Below are 22,057 nucleotides of genomic sequence, written 5' to 3'. Positions count from 1 at the left end.
AGGCAAAAGAATCGCTTGAACCTGGGAGGCAGAGGTTGCAGTGAGCCGAGATTATGCCACTGCACTCCAGCCTGGGCAACAAGAGTGAAACTTTGTTTGGATAAAAAAAGAGAAGAAAAGAACAATATCACTCCAATTTTACATAAACTCGTCCAGAAAGTAGAAAAAGGGTGCAATCTCCAACTCACTCTGTGAGCTCTTAGTATGAATGGCAGATCTACGTTTTGTAGAGCCTGAAGTTTATTCAATTTCGGGGGCCCTCTTAAGAAAAAGAATGGAAATTCATGCAAAAATTCAAAATTGGCATAAAAGTAAATATTTAGAATTGGAAAATAACAATAAATTACAAATTTTATAAAGCTGACATGTACCACAAACACAACAAAATTTAGAGAACTCGTATATTATTTTTATTATTCAATTGAGTCTTCTACAATAGTGTTTTCCTACACTTTTTAGATTGGGTTGGCTTTACCTCTTCACATGACAAAGATTTCATATTTTCATTTTCTATGGCAAGACTAGAAAGGCCGCTTATTCTTTCTTCTTCCTTTGTTGTAAAAATATTTTTTGTTACCGATCATTCAGGAGATTTCTTTTTCAGCTTAACAACTCATTATTATAATGTCATAAGTTTTTAGATTATCAAATTTGGAAAACTTCTATGAATTTTCTTTCATGTATAAGCTATGAGATTTGCAACAACTTTCCCTAGACTAGCTTCTGGTTCTGCACATTTCACACCTGTCTCTCCACTGCCCCATAGTTCTAGTGATTGGTGCTGAGGACACATTCATGGTGCATCTTCACACCATGACAGTGGGCAGGTAGGACAGTGAGAAGCAGGGGTATTTGGGGAAGCCAGTCCTACCCTGACCTTGCTGGCGAGAACTTAATGACACATGGAAGTGGCTGCATAACACACAAACTTAACGGCGCTAACTAAAATAATTCTCAACACAACCTCTCCGTAAGCTGATCCCCCAAGTGCCCACGGTCACTTCAACATTCACAGCAAAAGGCAGAGTGTGAAGAACCAGTGAAAGAACCAGCAAAAGACAGAATGGGAAGAGACTGTGTCTTCACTGATTAATATTGAAATCTGCTATGTTTTCAAAAACTTAAGTCCATGTGAACACATTGCTAGGGTTCTCACACTCGATATCCTTCCGGGTTTTGGAAAGTACTCTTGCAAGACAGAGACCCTGAATCCTTTTGAGGGCAGTGTGAAAAGGAAAAATTAAGGACAGTATGAGAGAGGAAAGGTATAGGCTAATCGCATTTATGGACATGGTTGCAAAAGTTGTAAATAAAATATGAGTAAATGGAATGTAAAGATAACACATTATGTCCATGTTGGGTCTATCCTAATAATGCAACTCATTAACATTAGAAAAATCTGTAAATATCCTTGCCACATTCACAGATTAAAAGATCTTTTCAAAGATGCAGAAAATGCATTTGATAAAATTCCAAACCCATTCATAATTTAAAAATGAGAAATAGTTTGATATGTATCTATGCTGATTAAGGGCATTATGTACCAAAAAAGCCCTATTCTAAATGATATTTCTTAGTGATGAAATACTGAACTTCTGAGATCAGGAATAAATAAGACAAGGATGCCTCCATCACAATGAATGACAATGACTTTCAATGTTTTACTGACAGTCCTTGTAGCAAAACAAGAAAAAGAAATAAAAGGTATACGTATTTTAAAAGAAATAAAATGATCACTATTTGTAGATGATATGATTGTCTATGTAAAAACTCAAAATCTACAGATAAATTATTAGAAATAATAAGTGTTTAGAAAGATGTCTGGATAAAAGAAATCAATATATAAGAATCAATTATATTTTATAACAGCACATAGTTGTGGGGGAGGGAATATATCATTTACAACAGTAGTTTAAAAATATAAGATACCTAGGAATAAATTTTATAAAAATATGCAAGATGTGCTTGGAGAAAATTATTAAAATTTCATGAAAGACATTAAAGATATAAATAAATGAAGTGAGATATATTCAAGGATAGACAATATTAAGAGATGTCTACCTTCTACAAACTGGTTCATAGGTATAATAGATTCCAGTCAAAATCCCAACAGGTTATCTTATTTTTTTAGGATCTTGAGAAGGTGGTTATAAAATGTATATGAAAGAGCAAAGGTGTCAGGAATTGAAAAACAGTAAGATATAGGGGCATCAGAGCTCTTATAAGATTTATTGAAAACTCGAGTAACTGTAGCATTGTATATTCTGTGAAAAGATAAACAAATTGACCAAAACAATAGAACAGAGAGCTCAGATGGTGACTCCTGAAATTTACAGAGGCTTGCTAGATAACAGGACAGGGTTACTGATAAGTGGAGAAGAGAGGGCTGGTCAAGAAATAGAGCCAGGACAATTGGTTATCCCCGTGGAAAGGAAAAAGAAGTCAGTTCATATCCCCAAATCAACTTCCAATGGGGGGAAAAAACTTAAACGTACAAAAAGGTAAAATGCTAAAGCTTTTAGAAGAAAATGTAGAAGAATATCTTATGATCTTGAGCTAGCAAAGGATTTCTTAAAATGTGCAAGTGCAAAAAGCACAGAAAGACAACCTGGTAAAAACGATCCTATTAAAATGAGGAACTTCTGTTATTCAAAAGATGCCATAAAGAGAATGAAAAGACATCTGCAACACACAGGACCAGCAGAGGATTAAGATACAGGATGTGTAAAGAAGTCCTCCAAATCTAAAGGAGAAGATAAATCATACCAGAGAAAAATAGACGTTAAGACATAAGCTGGTATTTCACAGAAGAGGAAACGAGAATGGTAAATAAAGATACATAGAGACTGTCAAACGCATTAATAATCAGGGCTGTGCAAATTAAGACCTAATAAGGTTATATTCTGCACACATTGGATTATCAAAATTTATGAATTCCAAAAATAGCAACTGTAGGTGAGGACCAATGGGAACCCTGCCCATGGGAGCATAAATTGGGATGAGTACTTAGTAAAATAACACTTTTTTTTTTGAGACAGAGTCTTGCTCTGTTGCCCAGTCTGGAGTGCCATGGCCCGATCTCAGCTCACTGCAAGCTCCGCCTCCTGGGTTTACGCCATTCTTCTGCCTCAGCCTCCCAAGTAGCTGGGACTACAGGTGCCCACCACCTCGCCCAGCTAGTTTTTTGTATTTTTTAGTAGAGACGGGCTTTCACCGTGTTAGCCAGAATGGTCTGGATCTCCTGACCTCATGATCTACCCGTCTCAGCCTCCCAAAGTGCTGGGATTACAGGCTTGAGCCACCGGGCCCGGCTGTAAAATAACTTTTCTAAGTTAACTTTATAGGCATTTACAGCATGAGACCAGTGGTTTACAAACATTTTCTGTGAATCACAATCAGAAATACATCTTACATCACCATCTGATATATACGCCTCTGCACACACATGCACTGACACATACATACACAATGCAAACATGCACACATGCACACACATGAACTCACACACAATGCAAGCATGCACACATGCACAGTGCACACACAATGCAAGCATACACACATACACATGCCTCACACACAATGCAAGCATGCATACATGCAGTGCACACACACAATGCAAGCATGCACACATGCACAGTGCACACACAATGCAAGCATGCACACATGCACAGTGCACACACACAATGCAAGCATGCACATACACGTACACATGGACTCACACACAATGCAAGCATGCACACACACGTACACATGGACTCACACACAATGCAAGCATGCACACACACATGCACTCACACACAGTGCAAGCACGCACACACACATGCACTCACACACAATGCAAGCACGCACACACACATGCACTCACACACAATGCAAGCACGCACACACATATATATGCACACACAGTGCGTGCACACAGGCACATAAACATGCACATAATGGAAACAGAAGTTTCAGGAAACAATATTGGCTCTTACTATGAGACATCCACTCCCAAGTATTCTCTTTTCTTTCATTAAGAAAGCACACTGGTTGGGCCCCACTAATGTGAGTCATGAGGCATTAAGAGATCATGACTATGATTTTGTCATATGTACACCCAGCAACAAGTCCAAGAAGGTTCCTAAGAGCCTTACTTGTAAAAGCCAAAAGCTAGAGACAAACAAGATGATCGTAGATAGAAGAGAAAAATAACTTGCAGCTTCCTCACACGTTGGAATATTATCCAGAAGTGAAAATGGAGGAGCTACAGCCACACCTAATAGTGTGCTCACACCTTAGAAACATAATATCGAGTGCCAGAAGCAAACGCAAAAGAATACGTACAGTGAGCTATGACTTTCATCAACCTCAGGAACAAGCACAGCTAAAAAAATACCCTGTTCGGGGGCACCTGTACCCTGAAAAAAAATAAGGAAAGGATAAACACAAAATTCAGAAATGGAGAACAGGTGAGTGGACAAAGACATGGGCAACGTTGTGGTTTCTGGGATGAGGGCTGGGCTCACGGGTGTCCACATTATGTTCACAGTTGACCTTTAACAACACAACACCAGAGTTAGGGGCACCAATGCCCCACACAGCTGAAAATCCACCAGTAACTTTCAACTAACTTTCAACCTAACTATTAATAGTCTACAGTTAACTGGAAGCCTTACTGATAATATAGTCAATTCACACATATTTCATATATAATATGTATTATATACTGTATTCTTACAATAAAGTGAACTAGAGAAAAGAAAATGTTATTGACAAAATCATAAGGAAAACATATTTAGTATTCATCAGGTGGAAGTGGCTCCTCATAAAGGTCTTCATCCTCATCATCTTCATGTTGAGTAGGCTGAGGAGGAGGAAGAGGAGGGGCTGGTCTTGCTGTCTCAGGGGCAGCAGAGGTAGAAGAAAATCTGGGGATAAGTGACCCGGGCAGGTGAAACTCACGTGATTTAAGGGTCAGCTGTGTTTCTTTATTCTTTTTTCTCTTTCTTTTTTCTTTCTTTTTTTTTACATAAATTAACCCATTTATTATAGGCCAGTGATGTCTCAAAGAGTAGAGGAGCGTCTACTGGTCTTTCAACTCCTTCAGTCTTCTGATGGCGGACTTTACCGTGACAGCGGAAGTGGTATTGTATGTCCAGGCACCGCCGGCCACTGTCTTCATGCAGGAACCACGGTGCCAGATCCCCACAGCTCGTCTCTTCTTCTTGGTTTTGCCACAGAAAGAGCAAGTGTACTTGGCGTGCTGGCTGATTTCAATTTTCTTCACCATTTTCTAGAGGGAGGCCCCACAGTGGGTCCCGTATTTACCGACGATCCTGACTTTCTTGGTAAGTTTGGCCATGTGGCTGCGAACTAGGTCCAAGCCCAGAGAGAGCTATTCTTTTCTTTTCTTTCTTTTCTTTTCTTTCTTTTCTCTTTTCTCTTCTCTTCTTTCTTTTCTTTTCTTTCCTTTTTTTTTTTTTTTGAGTCAGGGTTTCATTCTGTCACATAAGCTGGAGTGCAATGGGATTGGCCCACTGCAGCCTCAAACTCCTGGGCTCAAGCGATCCTCTGGCCTCAGCCTCCTGAGTACCTGGGACTACAGGTGTGCACCACTACCACACTCAGCTAATTAAAAAAATTTTTTTTTGGTAGAGATGGGGTCTGGCTATGTTGCCCAATCTGGTCTCAAACTCCTGGGCTCAGTGATCCTCCTGCCTCGACCTCCCAAAGTGTTGGGATTATAGGTATGAGCCACTGTGCCCGGCTGTCAACTGTGTTTCAAAGTATACATATACTTTGTAGTCCTCAAATATTGAATAAAAATGCACATTTGATCAAGTGAGTCCTGTTGAAAGCCCCTTCCATTCCGAAGTTCTATGAGCCCTGTACTTTGCCTGTGATTCCTGTCTCATGATCTCCTGGCATTCTGCACCCACTGAGTGCTTGGCAGTCCCTTGGCCATGCCCCACTTGTACCCACCCTGGGGCCTGTGCACTTGCCGGTCTGTCTGCCAGGAATGCTCTTTTTGGGCCTTCTGGCTCATTCTCCTCCTTCAGCTCAAGCGTCTCCTCTTTGGTGAGAACACCCCCATGACCTTGTCTCAAGGTGGGCCCTCTGGTGTCCCCTGGAGCCTGCTGCCCCCTGTGCTCCTCCAGAAACAATAGTGGGGTCCTTTCTGGCCACGGCCTGCTGGACACTGGATCCAACTGGTGCAGATCGGGATGCTTCGTGCTCACATGCCTCCTTCAGCCGACTGGGAGCTTGGGAGGACTGAGGACGCCTCTGTCTCCCTCGACTTGTCATCTGCCAACCCTAGTGCCGTACCTGCCAGAGTCACACAACAAATATGGAGCACCAGGACCAGTGGCCTAGTTTGACGGCCAGTGCAAATTGAAAATGCATGGCCCCTTGTTCAAAAAGTATTAAGAATTTCAAGACGATGACGACAGAGCGTTAAGGCCAGTGTGGGGCCCTTCTGAGTGTGGGAGCGTGTGCCTGACTGCATGGGTGGTGTGCCCAGGAAGCCGGCCCTTGGGGCCAGATAGAAGCCTTATCAAATGCTGCAGGGCTGGGGGCCACAGTGGCATGGCCTGAGTCTGAACGGGCCTGACCTTCTAGGCCGAGATGCCTCCCTGAGTCCCAGCACACACTTGCTCTTCAACCCCCACCATGCCCCGGGGCAGGGACCTCAGCTACATCCTCCAGAGGTTGAAGCCCAGGCTGAACCCCACACGGCAGTGTGAGTGGGCTCCACATGGCCGAGGAAGACACAGAGCTAATGTCGGGGGTCAGCATGGGGCAGACAGGCTGGGAGGGTGCAGGGGCCAGAGCTGGCCCTGAGGCTCAGGTGAGTGGGGCGGTTTGGTCTTTATCCTGAGACACCAGAAACCCTTGGGGTGCTACAAGCTTGCACCATGTCCACAGATGGGGTGCTGAAACAAGAAGAATTTATGTTCTCATCCTGCTGGAGGCCATGAGTCTGGGCTCAAGGTGCAGGCTGGGTTGGTTCTTTCTGAGGCTGGGCCAGGATTATTCCAGGTCTTTCTTGTGGCTTGTAGATGGCCACCTTCTCCCTGCATCTCTTCACATCGTCTTCCTTTGACACAGGTCAAAATGTCCAAATGTCCCCTTTCTGTGAGGTCATGCTGGATGAGGGCCCACCTGAATGACCTCATTTTAACTTGATGACCTCTGCAAAGACCCTATCTCCAAATGAGGTCACACATGCTGAGGCCCTGGGGGTCAGGACTTCAACATATGGATTTGGGTGGGGGACACAATTCAACCAGCAGCACTTACTGAAGATTACACAGCTGGTGACAGAAGGGACCTTGTGCAGCCTCTATTAATAGATTCTCATATTAAAAGAGAAGTCTCATGCAGAGAAGCAGAATTCCCTGTACACACACCTCAATCATTTCTCTCCCTTCTCGGCAGCAACCATATTATCGGTTTGTGCATCTCTCTAGATCTTTTCCTGTGGAGGCATATGCATAAATATATGTCCTGAGGAGGGGGCCAGTGGCAGGCTGTTTTTAAAATAAAATTTAAATCCCTGTTATGGTGAAAAACCTGGCTAATGAAAATTATGTTTCAAAACAGACTGAGGCGTTTTTGTACTAACTATGGCGTTCTCTGTCTCATTTGCAATGGAAAAGTCCCTTGTTTCAAAAAAATACATTATTAAGAGGCCTTATAATACAAACCACATTTTCCAATTCAATAGCGTACAAAGTCAGCCAAGCAAAGACAATGTAAGCTAGCTTCAAAAGCATCTTGCTCAAGAGTGAAATTTGTTCGGAAGGGCAACATTCTAATCTGAGCCGTGGGGTAGGCTGGTTGTGGCGTTGCTGAAATTTTAGCCTCCAAAATGAACCCCTTCGGTAATTGAGAACCTATTAAAGGAGCTTAAATGCAGTTTCAGATATTGCATTTCCTGATTAACAAGGATATAATTTCTTGAAGAAAGAAAGAAGAAAAAGGATTCTGTTAATATTGTTGGTTTTCCTGAATTGGCCCTTGTACAGGAAGAAAGGCCAGGGGCTGCTGGCCTGGGGGGAAGCTGATAGGGACACACTTGGGCGGGAAGAGGGTGTTGAGGGCCCAGCAGGGCAGAAGGAGGAGGTCCAGGAGAGTCTGTCTGGCCTGGCCACCTGAGTTCTGTTTGGACCTCGAGACCAGCTGAAGCCACAGCTCCCAGCTTGATAACCTTGGTCTTCACCTGCAGTCAGCCTCCCTGGTTGCAAGTGCTGAGCTAGAGCTGTGTCTAGAACATGCCTCCTCCTCCTCTGTCCAAAAGCTCCTCTGTCATTGGAGACATACCCCCATGCTTGCCCTCCGGGCAGGCATCATCTGCAGCCCCTGGCACTGCTTTTGGCCCCCTGAGGCCTTGGGTACATGCCTCACATCTCTTCCTCCCTTCTTGGAGTCTCATCTCCATCATGTGTCTGTGGGTGGCTGGTCCCCACCTTTGGTGGGGACCCTTTAACTTCTCATTTCATTCCAATAATGAGGACACAATTTTGGCTGCTCTGATGCAGACCCACAGTAACAGCCACTGCAATGAGGTGGAAGTTGACTTTTCATCTGTGGGAGGGAGAGTTGGGGCCAGTGTGATGGCTCTGCCCAGGCTCCTTCTGGTGTGTGGCTCTGCCCCATCCTTAGGTGTGACCTTCATCAGCATGGTCCAACTGAGCTCACAGCAGGTCTATATTTCTACCAGGGGAAGGAAAGCAGGGGCTGTGTCCTTCCAGTGGCCACATTGCTGGCCACACCTAGCTGCAAGGGAGGCGGGGAAACCTTCTACCAGGCTCATTTTGTTCCCTGTTACATCCCTGGGGTGTAGAACAGTGCAAGGCACATAGTCGGCACCCACTGAATGCTTGTTGAAGAACTGAATACTTGAATGAAGAGACATTCTCACCACTGAAGTTATAGGACGTTATCTAGAAACAGTAAAGACATGCTCACTCATTTAAGCTCTCCTAAATTAGAATTTGAAGTAGAGAGAGAAAGAAGTTTGTCTTTGTATTTAAGCAGAATTAAAAAAAGAGAAAAGAACTTTCTAAGCAAATTATCTATGTAAACAGGGAATATGTTTCACCCACTTAATAATGAAGTCCAGCAGCTCTGGTCTCAACTCAAACACTCTTAGAAGCTCTTTAGCAATAAATATGCAAATTACAAATTATTCCATGTTCTTGTTGAAGCTCTTACAGGGCTCTAGAGACTCAGGGGCCCAACCTCTCTTCCCTAGGTCCCCGTCAGCAACAATAATGAATGTCCTGGGTGGCAGTGGACATGACTCTTTATATGGGACCGGAATTCCGACTTTTCCGGAAGTCAGGCTGCCCCTAACCACCATCAGAGGCAGAAACACATGTCTCTGAATGTTCCTAAGGCAACATTTACAGTCCCTGAAAGGTTGGGGGTGGGGTTTCTAGCAAAATGCAGCTAGCCACTCAGTCATGTAGGTTATGATCTTCTCGGAGATTTTCATGGTTACCTTGAAGTGATTTCCTGTGAGAGGCAGACGGAAATGCAAAAGTATTGCAAGACTGTGCGAGAAACAACAAATCCAAATGCTGATCATCATAAAAGCCCAGGCACTTTCACTCACGGGCAAGTTGGTCTTAATTTCAGTCTGTGGGTTGCTGTTAAGGAAACTGGAGCCCATCAGAATTTGGTTAAAGCTGATGGGCCAAGCAGTAGACTTCAGTTTCAAACTATCTAGAAACCACATCCAACCACCAAAAACACATGTTAAAGCAACTCTAATTGTACATTTCAAAGAACAAGTAATTTTGTTTTACTGTGGTCATTGGTAATTCCAGGCTAAATACAGCCATGTCATGCTCTCCTGTATCTACACATACTTTTGGAGAAGAGTAGGGTTGGGTATGAGCTATTGCTTTTCCTCCCTCTTTCTATATGTTTTAACATTGAGGCTTAGGAAAGGCAGCTCATATTTTGTTTTTAATGCACATTGAGCTCTAGGGGTAGCGAACAGCAGGGGTGTACAGCACATATATTATTTAGCTAACTGTTCAGAGGGCATGGTCTCAAAATAAACTTTGTAGACATATTGGTTAGCTGCTTTGGTTGTAAGCAACAGAAGCAACATTTGACTCATGTAAGCTAAAAAGGGACTTCTTGGATGGGCATGGAGCCAAGGGATGCTCTGGGAGTGCAGTTGGTGGGAACCACTCTGCAGTTTCTCCAGGACACTCAGTGGGCAGAATGTGCTTAGCTTCTGGTCACTGCACTTAAGGTTCAAAGTCCTGGGGCAAGCATCCCATGGGCCTATCTGGAGACTCACACCTCAGGTGGAGATGAAGCACCTTGACTGACAAGTCCTCTAGGACTGGAGTCAGTGAAATTCTGCTGTAGCAAAAGAAGGAGGAATGGAGCCCAGGCAGGCAAAACTGGTACCTGTCCACTGCAGTTTTGTTTCTAGCAGAGAAGGACTTGAGATGAGGGAGAGGAGAGAGCAGATTGCTCAGGGCAACGGCTCCATGGTTAATGGTACCAACACGTAGCTCAATGCATATCCCTGGCTTTGGTAAAGGATCCAACCTTCCCTGGCTCTTTTCTGTGATGAGCAAGAGGTCTTGTTGCCTCTGAGACAACCATGTGAACAGACTGTTAGCACCTCAGGGCCCCCAGGGAGCTGTGAGTTCTGGGCTTATTGGGTCTGGACTTTCACACATTCTGGATGGTTCCTGAGCAGCCACGAGCCCACCAGGTGGTAGTCTTCCTAGGCTTCTGCTTCTTCAGAAGCACCCTAGCCCCGTGGCATCCATTTCTTCAGGTATCAAGTGGTGATAAATAGCAGTACCTAAACCACAAGACAGTTGTAAAGAAATAATATAATGCTCCTACAGTGTTTCATAAGGGCAAGTACCCAATGGATGTTAGGTATTGCTGACATTGATCCACCCACAGCTACAGTGTAGCCTCAGTCACCCTAGTGGGGTTCCAGTTCCCTGTTCTGAAGCCCCATCCACAAGACTGAGGGCACCTTTGGCAAGCACCTCTCCTCACAGCAGGGAGGGCACAGGGCCTTATCTAAACATCTGGATGTTTGGGGCCCCGATGTTCCCCAAATCCATTCCCAGGAACATCAGTCTGCCTAAGAGCATCTGGACTACCCAGGATCCCCAGTTCTGTAGGTGATCCCACTTCTGACACCAGGACCAAGCCCTGAAGCCAGGTCAGATTTCACTTCTCCAACCTCAGCCTCTGTTACATTTCTAACCAGCCTCTCTTGCTGAAGTCCTAGCAAATTCAGGAGGCTACAAAACTGTGAAACTGCAAACCCAGCCCCTTTCCTTGAACCCCCAGCCTCAGATGGAACTGATCCTGTAGAAAATACAGAGAAAAACATAGAGACAAGGAAAGAATTTTCTCATAATTCCACCTCCTAGAGATAACTGCTCATTTAAAAAAAAAGGATGCCTCCTCCATGAAAACATAATTAGAATCAAATATACTATATTGTGTTTCTTTTCAAATTTTAAAAAATTATTATTATTATTATTTTTTACAGAGACGGGATTTCCCTGTGTTGCCCAGGTTCATCTTGAACTTCTGAATTCAAGTGATTCTCCCACTTCGGCCTCCCAAAGTGCTGGGATTACAGGCATGGGCCACTGTGCCTGGTTCATTGTGTTTCGTGTTCTAACATTATGTCATAAATATCCTCCCATGTTAGTCAATTTTTTTTGATATGTGATTTTTTATATGCATAATTCCCTCAAGATGTATTTAAGTCATTGCTTATTGTTGGGTATTTAATTCTGGCCTCTTGGCCTCCTTTCCCTCTCTGGATCCCTGGATATGGTTTGGCCCTCTGCCACTCACCTTTCAACTGTTGGATGATCACATTACTTCTCAATTTCCCATTTCCTAGAAACACCTGGTGCCATCCCACCCACCAGAGTGGGCCCTTTGGATACAACACTAGGCATTTTGGGCAGAATTGCAACCCTGCAGAATATATGCTGAAGTCCTAACTCTAGTACCTCAGATTGTGATCTTATTTGGAAATAAGGTCATTGCAGGTGTAACTAATTAAAATGAGGTCAAACTGGAGCAGAGTGAGCTCTAAATCCAATATGACTGGTGTACTTATTAGAAAAGGAGATGACACACAGTGACAGAGACACACAGGGAGAAGAAGTCCACTTGGCAATGGAGGTAGGAACTGAAGTGATGAGTTTAAAGCCAGGGAATGCCAAGGACTGCTGGCAAACACCAGAAGCTGGAAGAGGCAAAGAAGATTCCCTCCTACGGGCTTCAGAGGGAGCATGCCCCCATTGATACCTTGATTTTGGATGTCTGTTGTTCCAAGTCCCCCAGTTTATAGTACTTTGTTATGACAGCCCCAGGAAACAAATACAAACTCCCCAAATCCCCACTTCCCAGAAACACCTAGTACCATCCTAGCCACCAGAGTGGGCCATTTGGATACATCCCCAGGCAAAAGCAACCTGAGTCCCCTTGCACCTCTGGAAGCAGGAATTTGGGCTTCTCACCTCTTTACCCTTCTCTACATCCCCATCTTCCTCTGACCCATCCAGACACCATTTCTGTCTCTTTCTCCCCAGCCAAGCTCCTGATATCCCAGAAGGAGAAGTTAGCTTTGTAGCCACCCAGAAGAAGCAATGTAGCAGGTTCAAAGGTTGGAATCTGTAGGGCAGTGTCCTGTCACCTTCATAAATGGTATGAGTGACATCTACTGAGGACTTGCTCTGTGTCTGGTCTGCAGTGAGCCTCCCACACGGACAGTCTTATCTACTCAAGCAGTCCCATGGGTTAAACATCATTTTGCAAAGGAGGAAACTGAGGCTTGGAGGGATCAAGTGGTTAGCCAGTCAATGGAGCAGCTGGAATGTGAACCTGGGCAATTGAATTCTGGAGCCCAGCCCATTCTGCAGTCTTTGCAGATGAACAATTAGGATCCTTCTGTCTTCAGCAACTCTCAGATTAACATTTAATTGGGGTTTTAAAAAACTGTTCTTGTTAGCATGTCTGTGGTCTCCTACTGCAATCTTCCCCATTAAGCCATGTTATATAAACAGTCAGCTCAGATGCCTCCGACTGTGTGTGTCTCCTGGTGTCCAGATTTTGCTTTAATTCCTGGTACTTTCAAAGGCATCAGGGCAGGGAGGTATTTGCATGAAATTGGAGCTGAACTTTCACTGGAGGTTGGCAGTTGAGGCATGAAACTTGGTGGCCCACAAATCTGGGTTGCTGGGCTTGCTGGCTGGATGACTTGAGTGCCTGGTATCTGATATGGTTTGGCTGTGTCTCCACTCAAATCTCATCTTGAATTTGTAACTCCCACAGTTCCTAGGTGTCATGGGAAGAGCCTGGTGGGAGGTAATTGAATCACAGGGGCGGGTCTTTCCTGTGCTGTTCCTGTGATAGTGAGTAAGTCTCACAAGATCTGATAGTTTTAAAAACAGGAGTTTCCCTGCACAAGTTCTCTCTCTTTGCCTGCTGCCATCCATGTAAGACGTGACTTGCTCCTCCTTGCTTTCCACCATGATTATGAGGCCTCCCCAGCCATGTGGAACTGTAAGCCCATTAAACCTCTTTCTTTTGTAAATCGCCCAGTCTCGGGTATGTCTTTATCAGTAGGGTGAAAATGGGGTAATAGTGTTCATGGCATAGAGACGTTGTGAGGATAAAATGAAGTAATGTGCTAGCACAGTGCTCTAGCTGTTTTTTCTCTGAGGTAAGTTGGTCTTTCTCCCTCTCCTTGACTCTTTCCTTTCCTCTCCTTCTCTCTTTCCCTCTCCCTCTGCCACATACACACCCCCCCCAACACACACACAGCCCCCCCCCCCACACATACAAAGTGGTAATTTATGATAGGAATATCTGATCATCTGTTCTCCCCTCTGGGGAATATATACACTTGCTAGTAGCCCATGCACCCCTAAACAGGTTTCAATGGAGTCAACATGAAAGAGAAGAGAAACAGCAACTTCTGTTTCAGGAAGCTTGGGTGAACAAACAGCAAGCTGAAAAAAAATTGCAACATATACAAGAGACAGCTACTTTTCTGTATATAAAGAGCACTTATAAATCAATAAGAAAAATGGTTTGAACATCTAATATAATGACGGGAGAAAGATGTGACCAGGCAGTTCATTGGAAAAGCAATACAAGAGGACTATAAAACACAAATACATGCTTCTCCTTGCTCATAATATTATAGGAATCCAAATAAAAACCACCAAGCATTGCCACTGGCATGATTTTTAAGAAGTAATAATAGCAAGGGTTAGTGAAGATGTAAGAAATGAGTGGTCTCCTAGGTCACCATGTGGGTGGTGCTGCTACAACTCATTTGGAAAAAAGGCTGGAGGGAGAATTTAGCAAACACAGTTTGCCATGGCAATTCCACTGCTAAGCATTTCCACTAAAATCTGCAGGCGAAGGGGAGGCTGGCAGCAGGGAACAGAGTTCTAGGCAGAAGAAACAGCATATGCGTGCATATGGAGGTTGTGGTGAGAAGGAATGTGGCTGATGGACAGGCTGGTGGGCTCTGAGTGACTGCCTCACAGTGGTGCTTCCAGCCCAGCAGCCACTATCCTCTCTAAGAAGAAATAGAGATTATCTGTGAAGTGTGTGGAGACAACTGTTACATGGGGATCAAGGAGCACGTGGAGGGGAGAGCGCAGAGAGAGTGAACATGGCTGAGACAGTGTCCATAAATCAAGAGAGACTCCAGCTGATGGACTTTACATCTTGACAGCATGCAAACATTTTAAATCTCAAAATGCCCCCTGAAGTGGTTAACATCCTCAATTAGATGTTGGCATTGGTGGTGAGGTGAAGAGATGAAGACAACAGAGCAGAGGACTGGCGGAGGGGAGGTGGCTAGGGAGACCCCAGAGGAGCTGAGGAGGGCCTCGGTGGCAGGGCCCTTCAGTGCAGCTGTGACTGGGGTTCCCGTCTGCTGCTGCTTACACTATGTTGGATATATGAGTGATTACTGAGTACCTACTATGTGCCAGGCACTATACTAGGGACCGGGGAAAGAACTGTCAATAAAACAGGCCAGGCCTTCTTCTTGTGCAGCCTACTTCGTAGTGAGGAACAGACGTTAAACAGGGAAACAGGTAATGATAGGCCACGGTGTAAGGACAGTGAGGGGTGTCGTGCAGAAAGGCAGAGCAGGGTGCTGGGAAGGACTGTGTGCACGCACATGAGTATGTGTGAGTGTGAGTGAGTGTGCGTGTGTGTCTGTGTGTGCATGTGTGTGCATGTGCATGCATGCGTGTGTGTGTGCTTTTGTGTGTGTGTGTGTTTGTGTGTGTGTGCGAGGGGAGTCAATGAGTCCATTTTACCCTTCTGGGAAGGCCTCTCAGAGGAGGTAACATCGGAGTAGATACCTGAGTGGAAGAAGGAGCCAGAAGAGTGTTCCAGGCAGAGGGAAGAGAGCGTGAAGGCCCGCAGGGAGTGATGCTGCCTACGTGGAGGCCAAGCCAGGAGCTGCCCAGGTAGTTGGCATTGAGTGAGGAAGCAGGCAGGACCAGGGCAGGCAGGGTGCTGTGGGCCACGTCACGGCCTTTTGGATTGGATTTCACTCAGGGGTACTAATATTCTTCTCATTTCCCTGATGATGAAACTGAAGACAACACTATGGTATCAATGGGCACAGACGTTACCTCTAGTTTTGCCTGTCAAGGTTTCCAGTTTGCAAATGAGTCTTAGTTATACCCCTGCCTAGCTCTTCTTGGGCAAGTCACCTACTTCTCTGGCCTCAGTTTCTTCATCTGTCAAATGGGAGTGAAAAGCTTCACCTTCCAAGAGTGTTGTAAGATGGGACTAACAACCCACCTCAAACGCTGCTGTAAGTCAGGAGCTGAGCCTGGGCCCTGGTGGACACAGAGAAGGCTCAGTAAGTACAGCCCATCACTGTCACTGTCATTATTACCAGGCTCTGAATGGGGGCAGGGAGAAGGGAGGGACCGAAACAGCTGTTGATAGCATATGTGCTGGCTTACAGTTAGACATTTTCAGGGCTGGAAGCAAATCCAGGTCAACTCCTAGCCAGTGCTACTCACATCATCCAGCTAGTTCTTGGATGCCTCTAGTGATGGGGAATTCACTTCTAGAGGCATCTCATTCTTACCCTGCTTTAAATCCTTCAGTGAACACTCCATTGCTCTTGATATAAAGTCCAACTATTTTCTGAGGCCCCACAACCCTCCAGGAACCACCCCCTGCCAACCCCTGACCTTGTCCACTGTCCACCACTTGGTCCCTCACTGTCTTTTCTTTTGCATCTAAGCTTTGCACATACTAGTCCTTCTGCTGGGAATTCTGTCTGTTCTGCCCCCTCCTCATTCACTTAGCCCCTCCCCTTTTTTCAAGTTCTAAGTTACATATCACCTTTCTAGGGAGGCCTTCTTGAACCTCCCAGCCTGGGCTCGACACCCCTAAAACTGCTTGGGAACGTGCTCATCAGTCTTGTAATTAGTTGCTCATTTAAGATTGAGTTGCCCATTTTCCATGAAGGTGGGGAGCTGTCTGATTTGTCCTTCTGTCTTCTGCATCTCACACCAGTGAGTGGCACGTACACAGGAAGGCACACAATACACGTCCACTGAATTGAGACTCTGTCAGTGCCTCTCTGCTAGACAATTCTTTTTTTTTTTTTTTTTGTTCTGGCTCTGTTGCCCAGGCTGAAGTGCAGTGGTGCAATCTTGGCTCACTGCAACCTCCTCCTCCCGGGTTCAAGCAATTATCCTGCCTCAGCCTCCCAAGTAGCTGGGATTACAGGTGCCTGCCACCACACCCACCTAATTTTTTATTTTTAGTAGAGACAGGGTTTCACCATGTTGGTCAGGCTAGTCTTAAACTCCTGATCTCAGGTGATCTGCCCACCTCGGCCTCCCAAAGTACTGGGATTAAAGGCATGAGCCACCATGCCCAGCCCAATTCTTCCTCTTAGCAAGCTCACCCTACTCCAGCAGTGAGCGCTGTCAACACCCCCACTCTGCAGATAAGGAAACTGATGATGGTAGCACTGGCTACAGGGCTGGGGCAGAATGACAGGAGACAGCAGCAAGAAGGATGGAGCCTGGCCCTGCATGGTGTCGGGGTTAAACCCAAACAATTATTAATTTTATTGCTGTTGATATCATTATGATAGTCAAAGTGTTCTCATGGGGAAGAAAATACAGCACCTGCCAAAAGGAGACAGATGCTAAGTGATGCGTACAAGCTGAAGCTGAAATGGCAACTTCCTGAGAGCAGGGGCCCTGGCTCTTTCTTCCCCATGTCTGGGGACTTTAGGGCAGTATCTGACTCCCTGCAGGGACAGCACAGAGGGTTCACCAGGTTCTCAGTGCTAAGTCCTGGCCATATACCATCTCATTGAACACTTCCAGCACTCCCTGAGGTCACAGTTATCACCATTCCCAACACACTGATTGGGTCACATGCTCAGGGAGGCTTCGTGGATCCAGGTGACAGAACAGGAAGGTAACAAAGCCAAGGTAGGACCCAGGTCTGTCTAATTCCAAAACCACCCTCCGTGCCAACTTCAGAATTCACTTCCTTCTCAAGAGTCCCCCAACTCAGCCTAGCTGCCCTCAAACTCAGACCAATTTTAATGGCTTCTCCTTCCCTTCACATTGAGCTATTGATCTTCATTTTCCAGGCTGGTTTTGGCATGAACCACTGTATCTTGGAAGTTTTATCAGGGGCTCATTCTGGCTTTAAGCTTTCATTAGCACAGTTAACTTCCAATACGCTGCAAAAATATTTCTTCACATGTAGCTTCTAACTGCTTTGCCATCCAGATGGTTTTGAAATCAAGGAAGCTGCTATATTTGCCTGGAGCTGGTTGTTTTGAATTTTGCGATCACAGCCTTGGTCAGAAGATGAGTGACACAGCTGGCCACAGTGATTCGTCTTTGAGGAGTACATCGCAAAGCAGCAAGAGGAAGTCTCCACTGATAATTTTTTTTGTTTGTTTTAAATAACTAATACGATTACGGGTTTCTATTCACATTAGATTTTTGGATGAGTGTATTTAAGTAATTTTCTTTAGTTTTTATTCTGGGTTTCAAAACAGAGCTCCACGTCAACAACTAATTTATTATGGAATAGCCTGTGATTTTGACCTAGTTAATCTGACTCTAAATGATAACTTGCCATCGCAAAGTATATGGCAAGAGATAAAAGCAGAGCTGAAATTAGAAAAAAAAATACAAGTGCGAGAAAAAAAGGAGAAGCTATGGTTTCTCATTTTCCCCCTCCAGCACAAATTGTTGAGTAATGAGATTTTTAAAAGCCAGAAATTGCTGTGGCGTGAACCATTGCTGGCAGCTGGAGAACTGGCACCAGACACATCTGGCCTGACAGGGTTTGAAGGAAGGCTCGCTGCAGTGGGTGACTACCCGTACCGCAGCCGGGCTCCTGCAGCCGCCATGCAGACATGTTCGGATACAAGAGGGAGGGAGAGCAAATGGGAAAAATCAACGTCCAAATTAGAAACTACCTAAGCCATGCTGTTTTTCTTGGGGCCCCACTGTGCCTTTGATTTCCTGATCATTCAGAGCAAGAATAACAAAATCCGTCTAACCCAGTGATTTGGACAGATTCATCTGAAAAGCTACCCGTTGGGTTTGATCTGTTCATACCAGTGATTCTCAACTGGGGAGCCAATTTATCCCCTGGAGACATGTGGCCATATCTGGAGATTTTTTCAGTTATAACTAGGAGGAGGTGCTACTGGCATCTGTAGGAAGAGGGCAGGGATGTTGCTAAGCACCCCAAAATGCACAGGACGGGCCCCTCACCCCCAACAAAGAATCATCTAGTGCCAAATGTCAATAGCGGTAAGGTTAGGAACCCCTAACATGTGTGTACTCAATCTGAATTCCTTTGGTGGGGTGGCTGGTGTGCCATTATATATATAGTTTCTGGAACCTGGAGACATGAAGTTCAGGCCTGCCCAGCTCAGGCACCTAAATTATGTAAGTAGCTGAAGGATCAACTGGGTCCCGTTTCCTTTTACTAAAGCAAAGGGTCTCATCACCTGGTGATGCAGCCAGCGGTGAAAAGAGCTTTTGAAAGAAGCGTTCAGTGGAAAAGAGTGCCCGGGGTAGAGCTGGGAGCTGCAGCGGCAGGCTGAACGGCATCCTCCCCCTTTCTGGCGGCTGTGTCGGAATTGAGGGCAGGTGGACCCTGGAGCAGGATGCCCCCCTCTCTCGTCAGCCCCCTGGAACACTCTTGGCTTCTCTGCTGTTGAATCTGTCTCACTTGCTGTGGTGAAAGGTCACCAAGGAGCTGGGCAGCAGGACTCCCCAGGCGCCAGCCACGGTTCTACACTCACAGTGATTTTATTGGCATGACGGGAAGCTCGGGCCTGCCAAAGACAACAGTCCTGTGCTGTGACTGAGACTGCAGGCTCCTGGGGCATGTGTCCTACCACTCTAGACTGTCCCATTCCCACTGGGTGCAACGGCCTGGAAGAGTTGGATGAGGGCAGATGGACACCCGGTTTCCCCATCCTGTCCTCCCTATCTCAGCACCCAGCAGAGGCGCGCTTCCACTCCTGGCCCCCTTTCACCGTTGCCAGTTCACATTTTCCTGCCCTTTCTAAAGAAGCAGCAGGGCTGAGGTGGTCTCTTTTCATGCTCGTGATCAACTCTGTGGCCAAGGGCAGCTGTGTGACCTCTCGCTCCCAGGCTGCCAGGGGAAGCGGCCTCTGGATGAATGTCCCTTTCCACATGTGCATCTGCAACTCTTCAAACTGCGGAGGCGCCCTCCCTCGACCCTCCCTCGACCCTCATTCACACCCTTGCCAGCTCTTCCCAAAACAGCTTGCCTAGAAATATGGGGGCTGGGAAGAAAAGACTGTGATTGAAGAGCTCCTCGAGGTAACTTAGACTTTGCTCCTTGCCTGTGCTCGGTGGAACCGCGCAGCCCCTCATTACCCCGGGGTTCTCGGCTGCCATTCCCTGAACGCTAGCTCAGGGCCAGGCCGCAAGTGGAGTGCTCTTCCTGCACGTGCTCTCGTAATCTTCACAACCATCCCAGACGGAGGAGGGGATTTTGTGAGCCCATTTGACAGGAGAGAAAGTCAAGACTGAGAGAGCAGATGGCCATGCTTACCCAAGGCCAGACGGGTTGATACCATGTTGATCTGGGCTTCCCAACCAGGTGGTCTAAGCCCAGGGCCAGAATTCTTAGCCTTTCATAATGTAAGGGTGCTTGGGGATGAGCCCCCAGCTGGGCACACTTCAACTGTGGTTACTGTCATTTTTGTCAGTGGTGACTGGCCCCTGTGATGGCACACTCCAGTCAGCTGGCCTTTGTACAGTTTTGTCTACCCTACTCCCCACCCCCACGAAGAGCCACCAGGAACCCCTTCGTCCTGGAGAAGGCACTGCCTCCTCTACCAGGGGTTCCTGAAGCCCTTTGGTCCCCTTTGTCAGGCCCGCTGGGCACAACTCGAGCCTGGGGCCACTGAGCACTCCCTAGCTTCTCCCCAAGTCCTGCTGCAGGACGAAGCCCCGACCCTGCACAGGTCAGGATTCCGTGAGCACGAAGAACCTCAGCATCCTTGGTCTGAGTGACCGGGCCTGTCCCGTACCACGGGGGGCTCAGTGGGTCTGGGATCCTCCTGTATCTTCTTGGAGGCCCCGGTCCCACTGGGCCCAGCACAAAGGGCAGCTCTGGGTACCTACAGGCCAGGCTCCGACTGGCGCAGAGCGTACAGGGGCGCTCACATGGTGCGGTGACGCGACTCCCTTCCGCAGGGCCCAGGAAGCGCCTGGAGGCGCGCAGGTGCCGGCCAGGTGAGACTGGAGAAGGGCGCGCAGGGCGCAGCACAGCGGCCGCGCGCGCCTGCCCAGGGCCGTAGTCCCCAAGGGCCCTTAGGGGACATCAGACGGCGAGCTCCCTCCCTTCCGACCTCAGCCAGTTTGCCGGATGGGGGAGGGTGGCACCTACCTCCGAAAAGCACCAGGACGCAAACGTAGGGGAGCATGGCTGCGAGCATCCCTGCGGGGCTAGCAGGACAGCCCGCTGGGCACCCTCAAGGTGCGCAAGGGGAGGCGTGGGCGCTGGGCTCTCGGACGGCAGCGGGCGCCGGCGTCCAGGCTGGGGTCCTGAGAAGAAGTTGCAAGGGTCCTGCGCCCCCCTCGGCGCTCACACGCGCTCAGCCTCCCCGGCTGTTGATAGTTGTAAGCGGAGCTGCTCACTCATAGGTCCAACTCTCCAGAAGAGGTGGAGACAGCCCCCGGCGAGGCTCGCACACCCGCGCAGGGCGCACAGCCCCTGGTGCAGCTCTTTCCACCATTCAGACCCCCAGCACTCCCCCAGATGTCTGTCCCCTGGCAGTTGCCTGTCTTCGCAGTGGGCAAGGAGGCCTTACCCAAACTCTGGTCCCGGCCAAGCCAGAGCGATGCGCTCCTTGCGTCAAAGCGCACCCCTAGCCAGGCCATTCCCTGGAAGGTCAAGCGGGGCGGGGGGTTCCCCTTAGCCCCTCAAGCCCTGGGACCCCGGAAGTTTCTATTCACGTCTTTCAGATACTCCTGGAAAAGTCGAGTCAACTTGGATCCCAGCAAACCCAGAAGCTCAGTGAAAGTGGCCAACCCGGTCGCTTAGAAGCCAGCCACGGCCTCTGTCTGTAAATGAGGCCCTCAACCCCTCCCCACCACACCCAAACGCATCCAGGCGAAGTGTGGAGCCGACCAGGCGGGTTTTCCTCCTCCTCCCAACTCCTCCTCCTGCTCCCCCCCCCCCACTCCCCAAATCTCATCTGAGTGAGTCAGCTGAGGGTGGCAGCTCAGAGGCAAGGCAGCCGTGAGGCGGAGGACAGGCTGGGGGACCCCAATGGGTCCACTCCGGCCCCCACCCCAGGCACTGGGACTCTGGCGGCACCCTGGATGGCAGGCAAGCCTTGAAGTTAAGTGCACGCGCCTTGGAAAGGAGGACAGGGAGAGTTATGGGATTTATGAATGAAGAAGAGAAAGAGAATCACTCGGATGGGAAAAGTTAACTGGATTGTTCCCACCTGCATGGATCACCGGGTAAC

The 22,057-nt window shown here is 47.2% G+C and overlaps 1 protein-coding gene and 1 pseudogene across 2 annotated transcripts in view; both read right to left on the bottom strand.

Annotated features, from left to right (window-relative positions):
* The window catches only part of APCDD1L (APC down-regulated 1 like), a 52,345-nt gene extending 30,640 nt beyond the window's left edge, over nt 1-21,705 (bottom strand). The window contains exon 1 of the mRNA XM_050745596.1: nt 20,971-21,705. Within this exon, the coding sequence (XP_050601553.1) occupies nt 20,971-21,019 (49 nt within the window). The 5' untranslated portion in view covers nt 21,020-21,705. The remainder of the gene's footprint in view (nt 1-20,970) is intronic.
* LOC126929373 (60S ribosomal protein L37a-like) lies at nt 4,985-5,344 on the bottom strand (annotated as a pseudogene). Its single transcript, XR_007717158.1, has one exon. The product of XR_007717158.1 is annotated as a 60S ribosomal protein L37a-like (transcript).
* Nucleotides 21,706-22,057: the final 352 nt, after the last annotated feature.

The sequence above is a fragment of the Macaca thibetana genome, chromosome 10, assembly GCF_024542745.1.
Source record: "Macaca thibetana thibetana isolate TM-01 chromosome 10, ASM2454274v1, whole genome shotgun sequence".
NCBI classification, from domain to species: domain Eukaryota; kingdom Metazoa; phylum Chordata; class Mammalia; order Primates; family Cercopithecidae; genus Macaca; species Macaca thibetana.
This window is presented reverse-complemented; position numbering and strand designations above follow the sequence as displayed.